The sequence below is a fragment of the Felis catus genome, chromosome E3 (genome assembly GCF_018350175.1).
Source record: "Felis catus isolate Fca126 chromosome E3, F.catus_Fca126_mat1.0, whole genome shotgun sequence".
Classification (NCBI taxonomy): Eukaryota; Metazoa; Chordata; class Mammalia; order Carnivora; family Felidae; genus Felis; species Felis catus.
In genome coordinates this window covers 25,871,788-25,888,692 of record NC_058383.1, presented here as the reverse complement: position 1 = coordinate 25,888,692, position 16,905 = coordinate 25,871,788, and the positions used below count along the sequence as shown (strand labels likewise).

Here is a 16,905-nt window from a genome sequence, read left to right as displayed (position 1 = left end):
TACATCATTCACCTCATCTCATGTAGGCATTTTATCACCTTACATCCTAAGAAGAGTGAGTACGGTACAATATTTTGAAGACCACATTAACATAACTTTTATTTTAGAATTCTACTTTAATTTCTTACTGTGCCTAATTTATAAACTGCCATAGGTATGTATGTATAGGAAAAAGCAGTATATATAAAGCTCGGTACTGTCTGTGGTTCCAGACATTTACTAGGGTGTCTTAGAATGTATACTTGCAGCTAAGGGAGTGGGAGGGGACAGTGCTGTAATTTAATGTTGATGTCTCTTTTTCTCTTGAAGGAGGGAGCATTGATGGTGATAATGACTCTGAATCAGGGTTCTGAGAAAACAGCAAAGTTGGAATTTTTCAAAAGAACGTTTTAACTCCCCATAAATACCAGGGACGTTAAATGAAAATGTCCTTCTATATATGCACATTTATTAGAAAAATATGGGTGGATCGAGCTAAAATGGAACAGATCATCCTTTTAACAGTGCAGTGTAAAATTCAGCACAGACAACCGTGTAATGGCAGGATCCCTGGAGATGGGATCCTCTCGAGTCTGGTCTCTGGGAAAAAGGGGTCAGATTCTTCTACCTAGTGGAGAGTGAAGCTTCATGCTGTTGAAAAACCCCAATGCTGATTGATGCCAGTCCTGAGTATCCCATCTCTCGTTGCTGGTAGCAGACCTACTTCCAAAATTGTCCCCTTAATCCACATGGAGTTGGCCATTTTACTCCTGAGTATGAAGTTGTTTATTTGGGTGTGGTGAAGCTGGGAATCATGCCAGACCCATGGAGCTTCCTGGAAATGACATTTCTCATAGGCAAAGAATGAAAAGCTCTTTTCTATTTAAAACCATGGAGAAGAGGAGGGGGGCTCAAGGCCTGATTTGGTCCTCTCATAATGTGTTTGTGGTTTTCTGGGTCTTTGCTTGTTGGCTGGCATGACTTCTCGTCCCTCAGATCTGTCTCTAATAATTTCACTTTTAAGGGGCTATGCACTTAAACCACATGTCGATTGAGCTTTTTAGGGTAAAATGTTTACTGGGAAGATCCAGAATGGAAAAATAGCCACTTGTTAGATATGGTCTCTCTTGTTTGACTTTAAAAAAAACCTCTCCCACTTCAATGAAATGTGGTTCAAGGGCCTCTCTCAGGGGTGACTCTTTTAGTTGTATTTGAAATAGAATTTTCTTTTAGCTTCCTCTTGTAAGCAGAAAGGGTGCACTCTTGTAGTCCCAGCATCAGACCAGGGCCAGTTTTAAAAGGCAAGAAGGTTGGGCTGGAACTCAATGAATGGTCATCTCTGCCCAGGTTCCCGGTTGGGGTAGAACTGTATTGTCTCATTAGATTAAAGACCCCAAAGCAGGCAGTGAGGAGTTCCCTGTGCCTGCAGGCTTGGGCCCTGCACAGGATGACCCCACTCTTTGACTGTGATGTTGAGTCAGCTCAGCTTCTAGGACTGTCACCTGGTCCAGGCTGTTGCCAAAGCAGACTCAATGGGGGGTGGGGGGTGTCTCTTCCTTGCCATTCAGCCACCGTCACCCAGCTGTGCTGCTCCTTGGTCATTATTTTTTTCCTCCACCAAGATATTTTAAATTCTCACTTGGGAGAGGATGGCAGGAGGGGTTAAGTTGGTTCAGCAGTTAGCAGAGTCCAGGCCCCATGAATATTTGTGAAATGATGGACAGATGCATGATTAGTAGGTTGGTTTTGTCCACCTAGAGTAGTCGACAGAGGCAACTCTTAGCCTCTTCAGAGTCTGGATTCCTAATGTGATGCCAGCACTGAGTCTATGGGAATATCTTATCAGCTGGAGTGGGACAACTGGACCTCTGTGCTGTCATCTGCGAGCAAATTCCCCAAACTTTCTGGACTTGGAGGCCTCTACAACAATGGGAGTGGACTGGGTTCCTATTGCAGCCTTAAGAAAATTGGCACAAACTCAACAGCTTAAAACACTCATTATTTCATAGTTTGAGTTGGCGCTGGCTGGATTTTACAAGGTCAAAATCAAGATGTTGACTGACCAGCTTATTTTAGGGTGTTGGCAGACTTGAGTTCCATGCAGTTGTAGGACTGAAGTCCTGTTTCTTTGCTGGCTCTTGGCTAGAGGTTCTTAGCTTCTAGAAGCTGTTTTTTTGGCCCCTCTTCTTCCCTCTTGAGACCCATTAATGGTGGTCAAATGCTTCTGATCTCCAGTCTCCCTCCTTCTGCTGACTTGTCTCTCAGAAATTGCTCTGTTTAGGGCTCAAGTGATTCAATTGGGCCCACCCAGGTAATCCAGGACTCTGCAAAGTCAGTCCATAACTTTACACCTGCTAAGTCCCTTCACCCCAGCACCTAGCATGATGCTTAAATAACCAGGGGTTGGGATTCCTGAGAGACAGTGCTAAACATGTGCTTCATGCAGCTGGTTAGAAGTATGCCTCCCACAAAGATCTGCTGTGTAGGTAACTCTGATGAGCTCTGTAAAGCACAGAGCAGAATACCTGGTCCCCTGTAAGGGCTCCATTCCCATTAGCCACCAGGGAGCAAAGCAGATGAATGAGGCTCTGGGCCCAGTGATGTTCTGCAGTGTGAGCCAAGGGCATTCAGCAAGGGCCCAGGTCATCAACAGTCCAGGGTCCACATGGATACATGAGTGAACTTGGCTCCTGTCAGCACCCCCCTATTTATTTGGCTTTCCACATGCCTCTGTTTACCTTTCAGAACTTGTATCTTTTCTCCTAGGACTGTTGTTGCATTTTGGAGATTGACTTTCTCTTTTTGTCTTGTACCATGCAAAGCTGGGATTCAGGTCTGGTCTCCTTTAACATTTGGGTTAGACTTTTTCTTATTTAGGTACTTGTAATCAGATTAAGAGGGGCTAGATTTGGAATCAAAGTATAGAATGGTTCTTATAAAAGCTGGGCCTGGCTGTTGCTCTTGGGGAGCTGTTGTCATTTGGCCTTTATTTCTGCCCTTTGGTTACTGGGTAGTGACTGCACTTTGGGTGGCTTGAGGACACAACTGAAAGACTTATTTTAGACTTTTCGTTTTCATCTGTACTTGAGTAATAAATGCCCATGGAGGCACAGGGCAAAGGGCTTTATATGCATCATCTCATTCGGTCCTCACCCTGTGAGCTGGCATTACCTTCCTGTCCTACAGATGAAGGCGGGACTCAGAGATTAAGCAGCCCCTCCAGAAGATCCAAGGTAGAGCTGATGTCCACGCGGGGCCCCTGCCTGTGCCCCACTGCCTGATCCTGATCTCTCTCTTCTATTTCAGGCCCTGAAGCGCCAGAGCTCTTTGGGCCTTTCCTTCTTTAATAGCATCTTGGCCCACGGGGACCTGCGCAACAACAGACTCAACCAACTCTCTGTCAACCTGTGGCACCTGGCACAGAGGCACGGCTGTGCAGACACCAGGACCATGGTGAGGCTCTGGGAGCATGGGGGTCCTGGTGAGCGACACAAACCCACTGGCCAAAGCACAGCTGGCCTCAATACCACATCAGTGCTCATCTTCCTTTTATTCCCTCTGAATAACAGGGTGCCTGGTGGCTCAGTTAAGCGTTAAGTTTCAGCTCAGGTCATAATCTCATGGTTTGTGACTTTGAGCCTCGCGTCACGCTCTCTGCTCTCAGCGCAGAGCCCCTTCGGATCCTCTGTCCCCCCCTCTCTCTCTCCACCTCTCCCCTGTTCGTGCCCTCTCAAAATGAAAACAAAAAGACATATATAGAAATAGCGGCTATTCCTGGTCATACCAAAATCTGATTTTATAAGCAAATTGTAAACTAAGAAGTTTTACTTTAACACTTTTTTGGTTTCTTCCCCTCCTTTATGCTTCAAAAGACTTTAGCTGTAAGACAGCATCAGCTCACAATACAGTTGATTTGTTGGTGCCTAGCTGAACCAAAAGGATACTGATCTTTCTTTTTCCTCCTAGGTGAAAACTCTGGAATACATCAAGAAACGAAGCAAACACCCAGATATGGGTCATCTGACTGAGCTGGCCCTCAGGCTCCCTCTGCAAACAAGGACCTAACTCTGGGACTGTGAAGCCAAGTTCAGAAAGACCTGCTTTGCTTTTTTTATTTTTACTCACACAAATTGGTTTAAGCTTTGGCCTCTACCCAGATGATTGTGACATTGAAGAACTGGGAAGTGTCAGAGCAAAATCCAATCTTGTTCAGAGTAGAGCACTGTTCTAGTGTTTCTTTGCAGAAGTGGCCTTCAGATTGGCATTTATGGAGAAACAGAAGAATCCAAGTAACATCTCTCAGTGTGTCTGGGTTTTTTTTTGTTTTTGCTTTTGTTTTTTTCAAATAGAAGAAACCTTGAAAAGGAGTCTACTTTTAAAGAGCCACTTTCCCTCAAGTCTGGAATTGAATGTTGCCTACCCTGTCATAATTTATGAAAGGTAGATGGCTCAACCTTTATCTATCACAAGCAGCTCAACTGGACTCAGGATATATAGGTATACACCTAGCTGTAGCCAACACCACAGATGCAGGTGTGGCGGCACAGGCGCACAGCGGGACCGCACAGGTGAGGAGGAGGCACATGGTGTGCGCGGGGACCCTCAGTGCATCCACTGGGACTCCCAGGAAGATGGCAGAGTAAGGAGGTTCTGAGCTCAGCTGCTAGCAAAAACACACCAATGGTGCAGCTATACGAAGTGCAACTCCCTCTGAGAACGACCCAAAGACTAGCCGCACAGCTCTTACACAGCCAAAGGTACAAAGAAAAAACTGCACTGAGAAGGACAGGAGGCAGAGATGTGGCCAGGAGGCAAATCCCTGGTGCAGTGACCCGGAAGAGGGAGGGATATCACCCATAAGTGTGGAGGGTCAGTCCCCTCCCTGAGTACCCCCTACCTTGGGGTATGCACCAGGAAGATGTGCTCCCATGATATCTAGCTGTGAAAATCTATGGAGCTTCACTCCAGAAGGTTATAGGAAACCGAGGCTCTACTCTCAAAAGAGCCCACTCAAGAGGCAGCAGATTGAAAAGTGCCTAGGTTATTTACTCAGTTTAGGGCATGTGCTGGAGGGGCAACAATCTGTAAGAATTTTTTCTGGGAATGGAAGACTCCCATCTTTTAGCCTACTTGGACCGAGGCTGGTGGGTGCCAGATGTGACACTTTTCATCTACTTTGCTGGCACCACCAGCATGGCCTAGACATTACCCTTTGGACCCACCTTCCCAACGGGCACAACCCCTGTACCACGGCACAGGGTGGAGCCATGCCCACCACAGTATTCACTGCAGCTGTGGCCAAACCTCACAGCCAGTCTCACCAGAGGCTAGCCCCACTCCCCAGCACACACAGCCCACACAGGGGACACAGCTAGGGCACCTGATTCTGGTGACCAGGGGAGACAGCACTGCTGCCCCCATAGGACACCTCCTACACAAGGCCGCTACCTTCCAGACCTGCCGCAGTTGACCTCATACAGTGTCAGACAAAATGAGAGGAGTATGTTCCAAACAAAAGAACCACAGATAAGCCATCTACCTAATAAAAGGGTTCAGAGTAACAGTCATAAAGATGTTCACTGGACTTGAATTCATTTTTACATTTATTTATTTTTGAGAGACAGAATGTGAGCAGGGGAAGGGCAGAGACGGAGACACAGAAATCTGAAGCAGGCTCCAGGCTGTGAGCTGTAATCACAGAGCCCGATATGGGGCTCGAACCCACAAACCATGAGATCACGACCTGAGCCAAAGTTGGACGCTGAACTGACTGAGCCACCCAGGTGCCCCTACTGGACTTGAGTTCAGGGAGTACTTCAACAAAGAGAAGATAAAAAAAAAAAACAATCAGACCTGAAGAATACAATAACAAATGAAATTAGAATTAGAATTACAGAATTAGAAATACAGAATTAGAAGATACAGAAAAATGAATCTGGAGCACAGGGTATTAGAAATCAAGCTGAATAGCAAAAAAAAAAAAAAAAAAAAAAAAAAAAAAAAATTCAATTTGAGAGTATGAGCAGCAGAGGGGCAGAAGGAGAGGGAGACAGAATCCTAAGCAGGCTCCACACTGTCAGCACAGAGCCCCATATGGGGCTCAAATTCACAAACTGTGAGATCCTGACCTGAGCCGAAGAGTCAGATGCTTAACCAACTGAGCCACCCAGGTGCCCCCCAAAAAATCTTCTTTAAATGACAGATTAAAGGACCTCTGGGACAACATCAAGCATACAATATTTGCATTACAAGCATCCTAGGACAGGAGAGAAGAGAAAAAGGGACAGAAAACTTAATGAAGAATAGGTGATAACTTTGACAAACTAGGGAAGGAAAAAGACATCCAGGACCAGGAAGCACAGAGAGGCCTAAACAAGATGAATCCAAAGAGATCCACACTAAGACACATACAGATGGCTCCTGTACAACACAAATCTTATATGTGTATTTTTATTCTTTATAATACAGTACTATATTTTCTGATTTTATTAATTTTTTCTCTAGCTTTACTGTAAGAATACAGTGTGTAATATATGTAACACAGAAAATGTGTTCAGCTCCTTGTTGTCAGTAAGGCATCTGGTCAACAGTAGGCTATTAGTAGTTCAGTTTTGGGGGAGTCAAAAGTTATATGCAGATTTTCAACTGCACAGGGAATTGGTGCCCTTAACCCCTGCATTGTTCAAGGGTCAACTGTAATTACAATGTCAAAAATTAAAGAAAACCAGGGCATAGAGTTGATCAGGCATCCAACTCTTGATTTCAGTTCAGGCCATGATCTCACAGTTTGTGGATTCGAGCCCCATGTCAGGCTCCATGCTGACAGTGTGGAGACTGCTTGGGATTATTTACTCTCTCTGCCCCTCCCCCACTTGCCCTCCCTATCTCAAAAATAAAGAAATATTAAAAAAACAAAACAAAAAAAACCTTAAAAGCTGCAAGAGAAAAGCAACTAATAACATACAAAGGAAACCCTCACAATGCTATCAACTGAGTTTTCAGCAGAAACTGTGGGCTAGAAAAGAATGGCATGATCTATTTACAGTACTCAAAGTAAAAAACCTACAGCTGAGAATACCTATCAAGACTATCATTCAGAATAAAAGAGACATAAAGAGTTTCCTAAACAAAACTTAGAGCTGATCACCACTAAATCAGCCTTAAAAGATTATGTTAAAGGGACTTGTTTAAAAGGACATAACTAGGGGCGCCTGAGTGGCTCTGTGTCAGTTAGGCAACTGACTTCGGCTCAGGTCACGATCTCTCAGTCTGTGAGTTCGAGCCCCAAGTCAGGCTCTGTGCTGACAGCTCAGAGCCTGGAGCCTCCTTCGAATTCTATGTCTCCCTCTGCTTATGCTCTGTTTCCCTCTCAATAACAAACGTTAAAAAAAAATTTTTTTTTAAATAAAAGGACATAACTAGAAGAAAATTAGTAAAGAAAATATTTCCCTGGTCAAAGTAAACACACAGTAAAGATAGTAAATCAATCACTTATAGGGTTAAAAGACAAAAGTAGTAAAATCTATTGTATCTATAATTATTAGTTAAGGGATACACAAAATAAAAAGATGTAAAATATGAAACCAAATATATCAAATGTGGAAGGGGAGGGCAGTAAAAATGTAATGTTTTAGAATGTGTTCAAACTTAAGTGACCATCAACTTAAAACAGAGTACTATAATACATTGTTATGTAAGAACCTCATGATACCATAAATCTGTAACAGACACACAAAGAATACAAAGGAATCTAAGCATACTAAAAATTATCAAACACAAGAGAGCAAAACAGAAAAGGAACAACCAGAAAACAATTAAAAAGGCAGTAAGTACATCTGACCTTAAACAACATGGGTTTGAACTGTTCATGGTTTTCAATAAACACAATACTGTAAATATTTTCTGTTCCTTATGATCTTAATATTTTCTTTTCCCGAACTTAAATACAGTATGTAATACATATACAAAATACGTGTTAATCAACTGTTTATGTTCCCTAGCAAGGCTTCTGGTCAACAGTCAGCTATTAAATTTGGGGCAGTTGTATGTGGATTTTCAAATGCATGGGGGTCAGCAACTGCATGTCAGAACAGGACCTTGTTCAAGGGCAAATGTAAGTACTTACCAGTAATTAAATTTTTTTTTTTTAATGTTTCTTTTTGAGAGTGAGTTGGGGAGGGGCAGAAAGAGAGAGGAAGACACAAAATCTGAAGCAGGCTCCAAGCTCCGAGCTGTTGGCAGAGCCTGATGTGGGGCTCAAACCCATGAACCGTGAGATCATGACCTGAGTCAAAGTCTGCTAGTAGCTCAACCCACTGAGCCACCCAGGCACCCCACTGTAATTACTTTATTTTTTTTTTAATTTTTTTAACATTTATTTATTTTTGAGACAGAGAGAGACAGAGCATGAACGGGGGAGGGGCAGAGAGAGAGAGAGGGAGACACAGAATCGGAAGCAGGCTCCAGGCTCTGAGCCATCAGCCCAGAGCCCGACGCGGGGCTCGAACTCACAGACCGCGAGATCGTGACCTGAGCTGAAGGTCAGACGCTTAACCGACTGAGCCACCCAGGCGCCCCTGTAATTACTTTAAATGTAAGTGGACTAGGGGTGCCTGGGTGGCTCAGTTGGCTGAGTGTCTGACTCTTGATTTCAGTTCAGTCATGATTCCAGGGTTGTGGGATTGAGCCCTATGTCAGGCTCTGCATTGAGCATGGAGCCTAAGATTCTCACTCTCTCTAGCTCTCTCTCTCTCTCTCTCCCTAAAAAATAAAAAAATGTCAATGGACTAAATGCTCCAATCAAAAGACATAGGGTAACTGAAAAAATGATTTAAAAAAAAAAAGATCCCTCCATATGATGCCAAGAGACTCACTTCAGGCCACAACACTCCCTTCAGATCACAACAGGTAACAATCAAAAGAAACAATTAGAAAACCACAAATACACAGACGCTAAACAACATGGTACTAAACAACAAATGGGTCAATGAAGACACCAAAGAGGAAATTGAAAAATACCTTGAGACAAATAAAAATGACAATACAATGTTCCAAAATCTTTGAGACACAGAAAAAGGAGTTCTAACAGGGAAATTTATAGTGATCGAGGGTCTACCTCAAGAAACAAGAAAAATCTAACACAATCTAATCTTAGACCTAAAGGAACCAGAAAAAGAACAAACAATCCCAAAGTTAACTAGAAGTTATGAAATAATGAAGATCAGAGTGGAAACAAATGAAATACAGACCACAAAACAAACAAACAATGAAATTAAGTGCTGGTTCTTGAAAAAATTGATAAACCTTTATAGTCCCATCAAGAGAAAAAGAGGACTCAAACATAAAATCAGACATGAAAGAGAAGTTACAATTGACACCAGAGAAATACAAAGGATTATTATATATGAGACTACTACAAAAAATTATATGCCAACTGGACAAGCTAGAAGAAATGGACAAATTATTAGGAATGTACAGTCTTCTAAAACTATATCAAGAATAGACAATCTGAACAAAATAATTACTAGTTATAAAATTGAGTGAGTAATCAAAAAGCTCCTGGGTGGCTCAGCTGGTTAAGCGTACTGACAACACAGAGCCTGTCTGGGATTCTCTCTCTCCCCCTCTCTGCCCCTCCCTCACTTGTGCTCTCTCACTCTCTCAAAAAAACAAAAAAAAACCAAACCTCCCAACAAACAAAAGTCCAGGATCTAATGGCCTCACAGGTGAAGCTAAACATATAAAGAGTTAATACCTATCCTTTTCAATTACTGTAAAAAATTAAAGAGGAACTGCCAAATTCTTTTTATGAGGCCAGCATTACTGATACCAAAACCAGATGAAGACACTACAGGAAAAAAAAAAAAAAAGATAATTATAGGCCAAAATTATCCCTAATTAACACCAATGCAAAAATCCTCAACAAAATATTAGCAAACCAAATTGAACAAAACACTAAAAGGATTACTCACCAAGATCAAAAAGGATTTATTCCAGGGATACAAGGATAGTTCAGTATCTGCAAATCAATGTGATGATACACATTAACAAAATGAAGGATTCAAAATCATGGTCTCAATAAATACAGGAAAAAACATATGACAAAACTCAACACCTGTTCATGGTAACAACTCTCAACAAAGTGGGTATATATGCTTCAACATAATAAAAGCCCAAACCCACAGCTAACCTCATACCCAATAATGAAAAGCTGAAGGCTTTTCCTCTAAGATCAGGAACAGGACAAGGACATCTGCTCTCACCGTGTTTACTCAACACAGTACAGAAATCTGAGCCATAATGATCATATAGTAAATAAAAGACATCCAAATTGGTAAGCAAGAAGTAGAACCGTCACTATTTGTAGACGACATACTATTCTATATAGAAAATTCTAAAGACCAAAAATACCATTCTAATAAATGAATTCAGTAAAAGCTGAAGGATACAAAATCAATATACAGAAATCTGCTGCCTTTCTATAAACTAATAATGACCTAGCAAGAAAATAAATTAAAAACAGTTTATAAATGCTTTAAAAATAGAACAGGGCAGAAGAGACTCTCCACAGCTAAATGTAGATTAGAGTCCACACGGAAGAGGACAGGAAAGGTAGAGACCTGGTTGGAAGCTAAATGGGCCACAAGACCATTCATGCGAGGGAGGGATGCCCCAGATATGGAGAGGGACAAGAAACAGACCCTCACACCAGGCACCCCAGGCACAGGAGCCCGTATAGGGAAGATGAATCCCATAACATTTAGCTTTGAAAATCAAAATAGCGTAATTTCACTAGTTCTTAGAATCAGTCTGAACTTTAAATATCAGAGGGCTCAGCTCTGGGAGAGGACAACAGTCAACGGACTCCTTGCCACTAAATAGCACAACAAACAGCCCTGTGGAGACAGAACATAGAAGCAGCAGTCTGAAAAACACCTGGGTGTACGGGAGGGAGACTCGTTTACTAACCTCAGAGCATGTTCTGAAGGCGCAGGGCAGGGATTCTTGGGAGAGTCCTTCAAGAACAAAGGAACTGGTGAATGCTATTTCCCTCCTCCATCCCCCAGCCTAGATACAGGGACAGCTGCAGGAACCAGGAGAGTACAACACTCTCCAGCTGGCTTGATAACAACATGCACCCCATCCCCACACTTCTGTGGATCTGCCCCCTCCAACCCAGAGGCCTCAGCAGGGATTTGGGGTGGCCACAGGTCCCCTCCCAAGTGCACCCCCACATTCTCCTGTGGACCTGCTCCCTCCAGGGCACCCTTGGCCAGAGCCCATCCAAAGCAGTGAGCATTACAAGCCTGACAATGTGCATGCAGCCCAGACAGGGAACAGCATTACTCCTGCCCCAGGGAAAGGAGAAGATAACCACACACACCACTCTGACTATGGTCCCAGCAATGGGCTGGGAACAGTTATTTGGTTGGACTGCAGGCCCTAACCACCAACAGAAGCTTCTTGGGACAACACAAGGAAACTGCCCAGTAGTTTGGTGCTACTGCATCTCTGGCAAACACCTGGTCTGACTCAACTCAAGCCAGATGCGGCCCCAGACTGGCCCACTGACAACTCAGGGACCAAACCCTGCCCACAACAGGCATCATTGCAGATGACCGGACTGAAGCCACTATAAAAGGGCACTCACAACATACACAGCAGACATCCCCTAAAGCACACAGTTCTGGTAAACAGGGGAAACTGCACTGCAGGGACCACAGGACCTCTTTTTCACAAGACCATAACTTTTAAGAGCAGGAGAGGTAGCTGACTCTCCTAATACCCAGAAACAGGCACAGAGAGACAAAATGAGATACAGGAATATACCACAAATGAACAGGACAAAATCATAACAAGAGAGCTAAACGAAATGGAACAAAATAGTATATATTCCTGATGAAGAATTTAAAGTAATGGTCATAAAGATACTCACAGGATTGGAGAAAAGAGTGGAGGACCTTAGTGAGACCCTTAACAAAGAGAAAGAAAACATAAAAAGAACCAATCAGAGATAAAGAACGCAGTAAGTGAAATTCATAATATAGTAGATGGAATAAACAGTGGACTAGAGGAAGAAGAATGGATCAATGACCTGTATGACAGAATAACAGAAAACAATCAAGCTGAACAGAGAGAGGAAACAGAAAAAGGTGCAGAAAATTTATCTGAAGAAATAAACCTCCCAAATCTGGGGACAGAAACAAATATCCAGATCCAGGAGGCACACAGAGCCCCCAACAAAATCAATCTAAGGAGGTCCACACCAAGACACATATTAATTAAAATGCCAAAAGTAGTAATAAAGACAGCATTTTAAAAGCTACAAGACAAAACAGACAAGCAAACAGTTACATACAAGGGAAACCCCTTGAGGTGATTTTTCAGCAGAAATTCTGCAGGCCAGAGGGAGTGGCATGATATTGTTCAAAGTGCTGAAAAGAAAAAACCTGCAGCCCAAAATACTCCTTCCAACAAGGCTAGTATTTAGAATAGAAGGAGAGAGAAAGAGTTTCCCAAACAAAGGAATTCATGATCACTAAACCAGTCATACAAGAAATGTTAAAGGGGACTCTCTGAGTAGAAAGAAAATAGGAATAAGAAAAGCAGCAAGGATAAAAGTAGTAAAATTAAGTGTATCTATAAAAATCAGTCAAGCGATTCACAAAATAAAAGGATGTAAAATATGACACCATATACTTTAAATGTGGGAGGAGAGAAGAGTAAAGAATGGATTCAAACTTAAGTGATCATCAACTTAATATAGACTGATGTAAACATAAGATGTTATATACAAGGGGGCACCTGGGTGGCTCAGCTGGTTAAGCAGCTGACTCTTGGTTTCAGCTCAGGTGAAGATCTCATGGTTCGTAGGTTCCAGCCCCACCCTGGGCTCTGTGTGACAGTGCAGAGCCTGCTTGGGATTCTCTCACTCTGCCCCTCCCCAACTTGCACTGTCTCTGTCTCTCTCAAAATAAATAAACTTAAAAATTAAAAAAAAAAAAAGATGTCATATACAAACCTAATGGTAACCACAAATCAAAACCAGTAACAGACCTGCAAAAATAAAGGAATCCAAGTACATCACTAAAGAAAGCCAGCAAAGAGTGAAAACAGAGCAAAAGAAGAAAGGAACAGAGAAGAACTACAAAACAACCATAAAACAAGTAACAAAATGGCAATAAGGACATACCTATCAATAATTGCTTTGAATGTAAGCAGCCCAAGTGTCCATCAAAAGATGAAGGGATAAAGATGTGACACACACATACACACACACGCTGGAATATTATTAAGCCATAAAAAGGAAGAAAATTTTGCCATTTGCAACAACATCACGGATGGATCTAGAGAGTATAATGCCAAGTGAAGTAAAGTCAGAGAAAAACAAATACCATAGGCTTTCACTCAGATGTGGAACTTAAGAGTCTGTTTCTTAGTTTGTCTTTTTTTTTCTTTGTTCATTTGTTTCTTAACTATAGAGAACTGATAGTTATCAGAGAGGAGGGAGGGGAATGGGTAGAAACAGGTGAAGGGGATTAAGAGTACAGGTGAGCACTGAGTAGAGAATTACTGAATCAGTACAGCGTACACCTGAACTAATATAACACTATGTTATCCAGCATAACACTATATTGGAACTTATAAACAAAAAAATAAATAACCCAGGAATACATTTAACCAAGAAGGTGAAAACTCTACTGATTTATAAGACACTGATAAAAGAAACTGAAAATGATGTAAATAAATGGAAAGATATACCACACTCATAGTTTGGAAGAATACTATTAAACTGTCCATACTGCCCCAAGCAATCTACAGGTTCAATGCAATCCTATCAAAATACCAACAGCTTTTCCACAGAACTAGAAGAAATTACCCTAAAATTTGTGTGGACCCACAAAAGACCCCAAATAGCCCTAGCAAACTTGGGTAGAAAAACAAAGCTGGAAGTAGCACAATCCTGGATTTCAAACTATACTACAAAGCAATGGTAATCAAAACAGAACAGTACTGTCACAAAAACTTTATCAACAGAACAGAGAGCCCAGAAATAAACCCACACCTCTATGGTCAATTATTCTAGGACAAAGGATCCAAGGATCTAACAATGGGGGAAGACAGTCTCTTTAATATGTATATAATATGTGTTGGGGTTGCCTGGCTGACTCAGTTGAAGGAGCAAGTAACTCTTGATCTCAGGGTCGTGAGTCTGAGCCCCACACTGGATGTAGAGATTACTTAAAAAACTTGAATGGTGTTGAGAAAATTAGACAGCTACATCAGAAGAATCTGTACCATTTTCTTACACCACATAAAAAAATAAACTTAAAATGGATCAGACTTAAATGTAAGACCTGAAACCATAGAACTCCTGAAGGAAAACAGCAGCAAACTGTTTGTTGGACAATGGTCTTAGCAATATTGTTCTGGAACTATCTCCTCAGGCAAGGGCAACATAAGCAAAAATAAGTAACTAGGACTAAAACAAACTAAAAAGCAAAGGAAATTAATGGAGCACCTGGCTGGCTCTGTCGGTTAAGTGGCTGACTCTTGATTTTGGCTTAGGTTATGATCTCATGGTCATGAGTTCAAGCCCCACATCAGGCTTTGCGCTCACAGCATGGAGCATGCTTTGGATCCTCTGTCTCCCTCTTTCTGCCCCTACTCTGCTCATGCTCTCACCCTCCCTCAAAAAATAAATAAATAAATAAGCAAAGGAAATTATCAACAAAACAAAAAGGTAACCTACTGAATGGGAGAAGATATTTGTAAATAATATATTTAATAAGGGGGTAATATCCAAAATATATCAAAAAACTCATACAACTTGTTAACACAAAAAACCCTCAAATAATCCAATTAAAAGTGGGATTTTTAATGCAGAGAACCTGAAAAGAACGGTTTCCCAAAAAAGACATACAGATGGATTGGGGCACCTGGGTGGCTCAGGTCATGATCTCATGGTTTGTGAGTTCTAGCCCACGTTGGGATCTGTGCTGACAGCTCAGAGTCTGGAGCCTGCTTCAGATTCTGTGTCTCCTCCTCTCTCTGCCCCTCCCCCACTTGTGCTCTGTTTCTCTCTGCCTCTCATAAATAATGTTAAAAAAAATTTTTTTAAATAAAAAAAGACCTACAGATGGCCAACAGATACATGAAAAGACATTCAACATCACAAATCACTGGGGAAATGAAAATCAAAATCACAATGAGACGTCTCTTCACATCTTGTCAGACTGACTAAAATCAAAAAGACAAGAAGTAACAAGTGTTGGTAAGGACGTGGAGAAAAGGGAACCTCCATGCACTGTTGGTGGGAATATAAATTGGTGCAGCCACTGTGGAAAACAGTGTGGAGGTTTCTCAAAAAGTTAAAAACAGAAATACCACAAGATCCACTTCTGGGAGTTTACCCCCTAAAAACCAAAAACACAGATTCAAAAAGACACATGCACCCCTATGTTTACCCCACCACTATTTACAACAGAAGATATGGATGCACTCTACGTGTCCACTGATAAAGATGATTTGGTGCATAAACACACACACACCCACAGAGCAATGTTACTGAGCCATAAAAAAAAAATGAAATCCTGACATTTGCAACAACACAGATAGACATATATGGTATTATGCCAAATGAAATAAGTTGGAAAAAGACAAATATCATGTAATTTCACTTATATGTGGAATCTAAAAAACAAAACAAATGAACAAAGAACAGAAACAGACTCATAGATACAAAGAAAAACCTGGTGGTTGCCAGACGGGAGGGGAGTGGGAAGAAGAGTGAAACGGGCAAAGGGGATTAAGAGGTACAAACTTCCAGCTATAAAATAAATCAATCACAGGGATGTAAGTACAGCACAGGGAATATATATAGTCAATACTACCGCAATAACTTTGCATGGTGACAGACAGTAATTACACTTTTCGTGGGGAGCATTTTTTAATGCATATAAACGTCAAATGACTACATTGCACACATGAAACTAATATATTGCATGTCAACTATACTTCAATTAAAAATAAATTTAAAAAAACACATTGGTGGGTTAAAGGAGAAAGTGAGGTCAAATCTGCAATTCCCTCTGTGGCTTCAGCAGAAACTATATTTTAACTGAATAAACCTCCCAAAGGAACATTTATGTTCATGATTGTTTATTTAATTACTTCTGACTCTCTTCATCCAGAAGAAAACTTGTCTAAACATATTACCCCGTTTGCTTTGCAGCCATAATTCTAAACCGCATGTGATTCTACTTTTTTACCACCAGATTTTTGGAATCAGGAATCTGAGTCTGTACTACTACTGATGAGCTTCCACTGACATTTTATTCCGAATCACTAAAAGCATTAATATTGATTGGTGGTGATTCACAGCCTGTGCTCAGGAAAATGCATCCATTTTATCCAAATTGTGGATTAAAGTGCCCCAAACTTTTGTACTTCTGGAAGATATTCACTGGACATAAATCACATCTCATCTCTACCCTGTGAAATGCAGGATTACAGGTTCACAAAATCTCAGTATTAGTGGTTACAATAATTTTAAACAATTAAAAATTATTAGTCGGCTGAGCTTCCGACTCTTTCTTGATTTCGGCTCAGGAGATCCAGCCCCAAGCTGGACTCTGCACTGACAGTGCAGAGCTTGCTTGGGATTCTCTCTCTCCCTTTCTCTCTGCCCCTCCCGTGCTTGCTCCCTCTCTCAAAATAAATAAACATTAAAAAATATATAAACTCATATTTGTACTGAACACTTAGGACCAAGAATGTGCTATGGATTTTCTGGCCTATTTAATAGTGAACTTCCTCCTCACCCCTGTCCCCAGCCTGAGAAAACAGCCTCCAACAAAGAACAGCAGATACCCTTTTGCTCCCCTTTACTAAACAAAACATAAAGAAATTAAAAAAACATGGTGG

The 16,905-nt window shown here is 41.5% G+C and overlaps 1 protein-coding gene and 1 long non-coding RNA gene across 9 annotated transcripts in view; one reads left to right on the top strand and one right to left on the bottom strand.

Moving 5' to 3' along the window:
* VPS35L (VPS35 endosomal protein sorting factor like) overlaps window positions 1-4,276 on the top strand; it is a 118,586-nt gene extending 114,310 nt beyond the window's left edge. For all 7 annotated transcript variants that reach the window (XM_045047680.1, XM_045047678.1, XM_023247154.2 and 4 more), the window contains 2 exons: window positions 3,286-3,432; window positions 3,946-4,276. In XM_045047680.1, the coding sequence (XP_044903615.1) occupies window positions 3,286-3,432; window positions 3,946-4,044 (246 nt within the window). In that variant the 3' untranslated portion in view covers window positions 4,045-4,276. The remainder of the gene's footprint in view (window positions 1-3,285; window positions 3,433-3,945) is intronic.
* Window positions 1-12,583, bottom strand: part of LOC109495257 — a 39,442-nt gene extending 26,859 nt beyond the window's left edge. For both annotated transcript variants that reach the window (XR_006591043.1, XR_002150578.3), the window contains exons 1-2: window positions 10,948-12,583; window positions 9,951-9,997 (exon numbers count right to left, since the gene is read on the bottom strand). This is a non-coding gene — a long non-coding RNA (uncharacterized LOC109495257). The remainder of the gene's footprint in view (window positions 1-9,950; window positions 9,998-10,947) is intronic.
* Window positions 12,584-16,905: the final 4,322 nt, after the last annotated feature.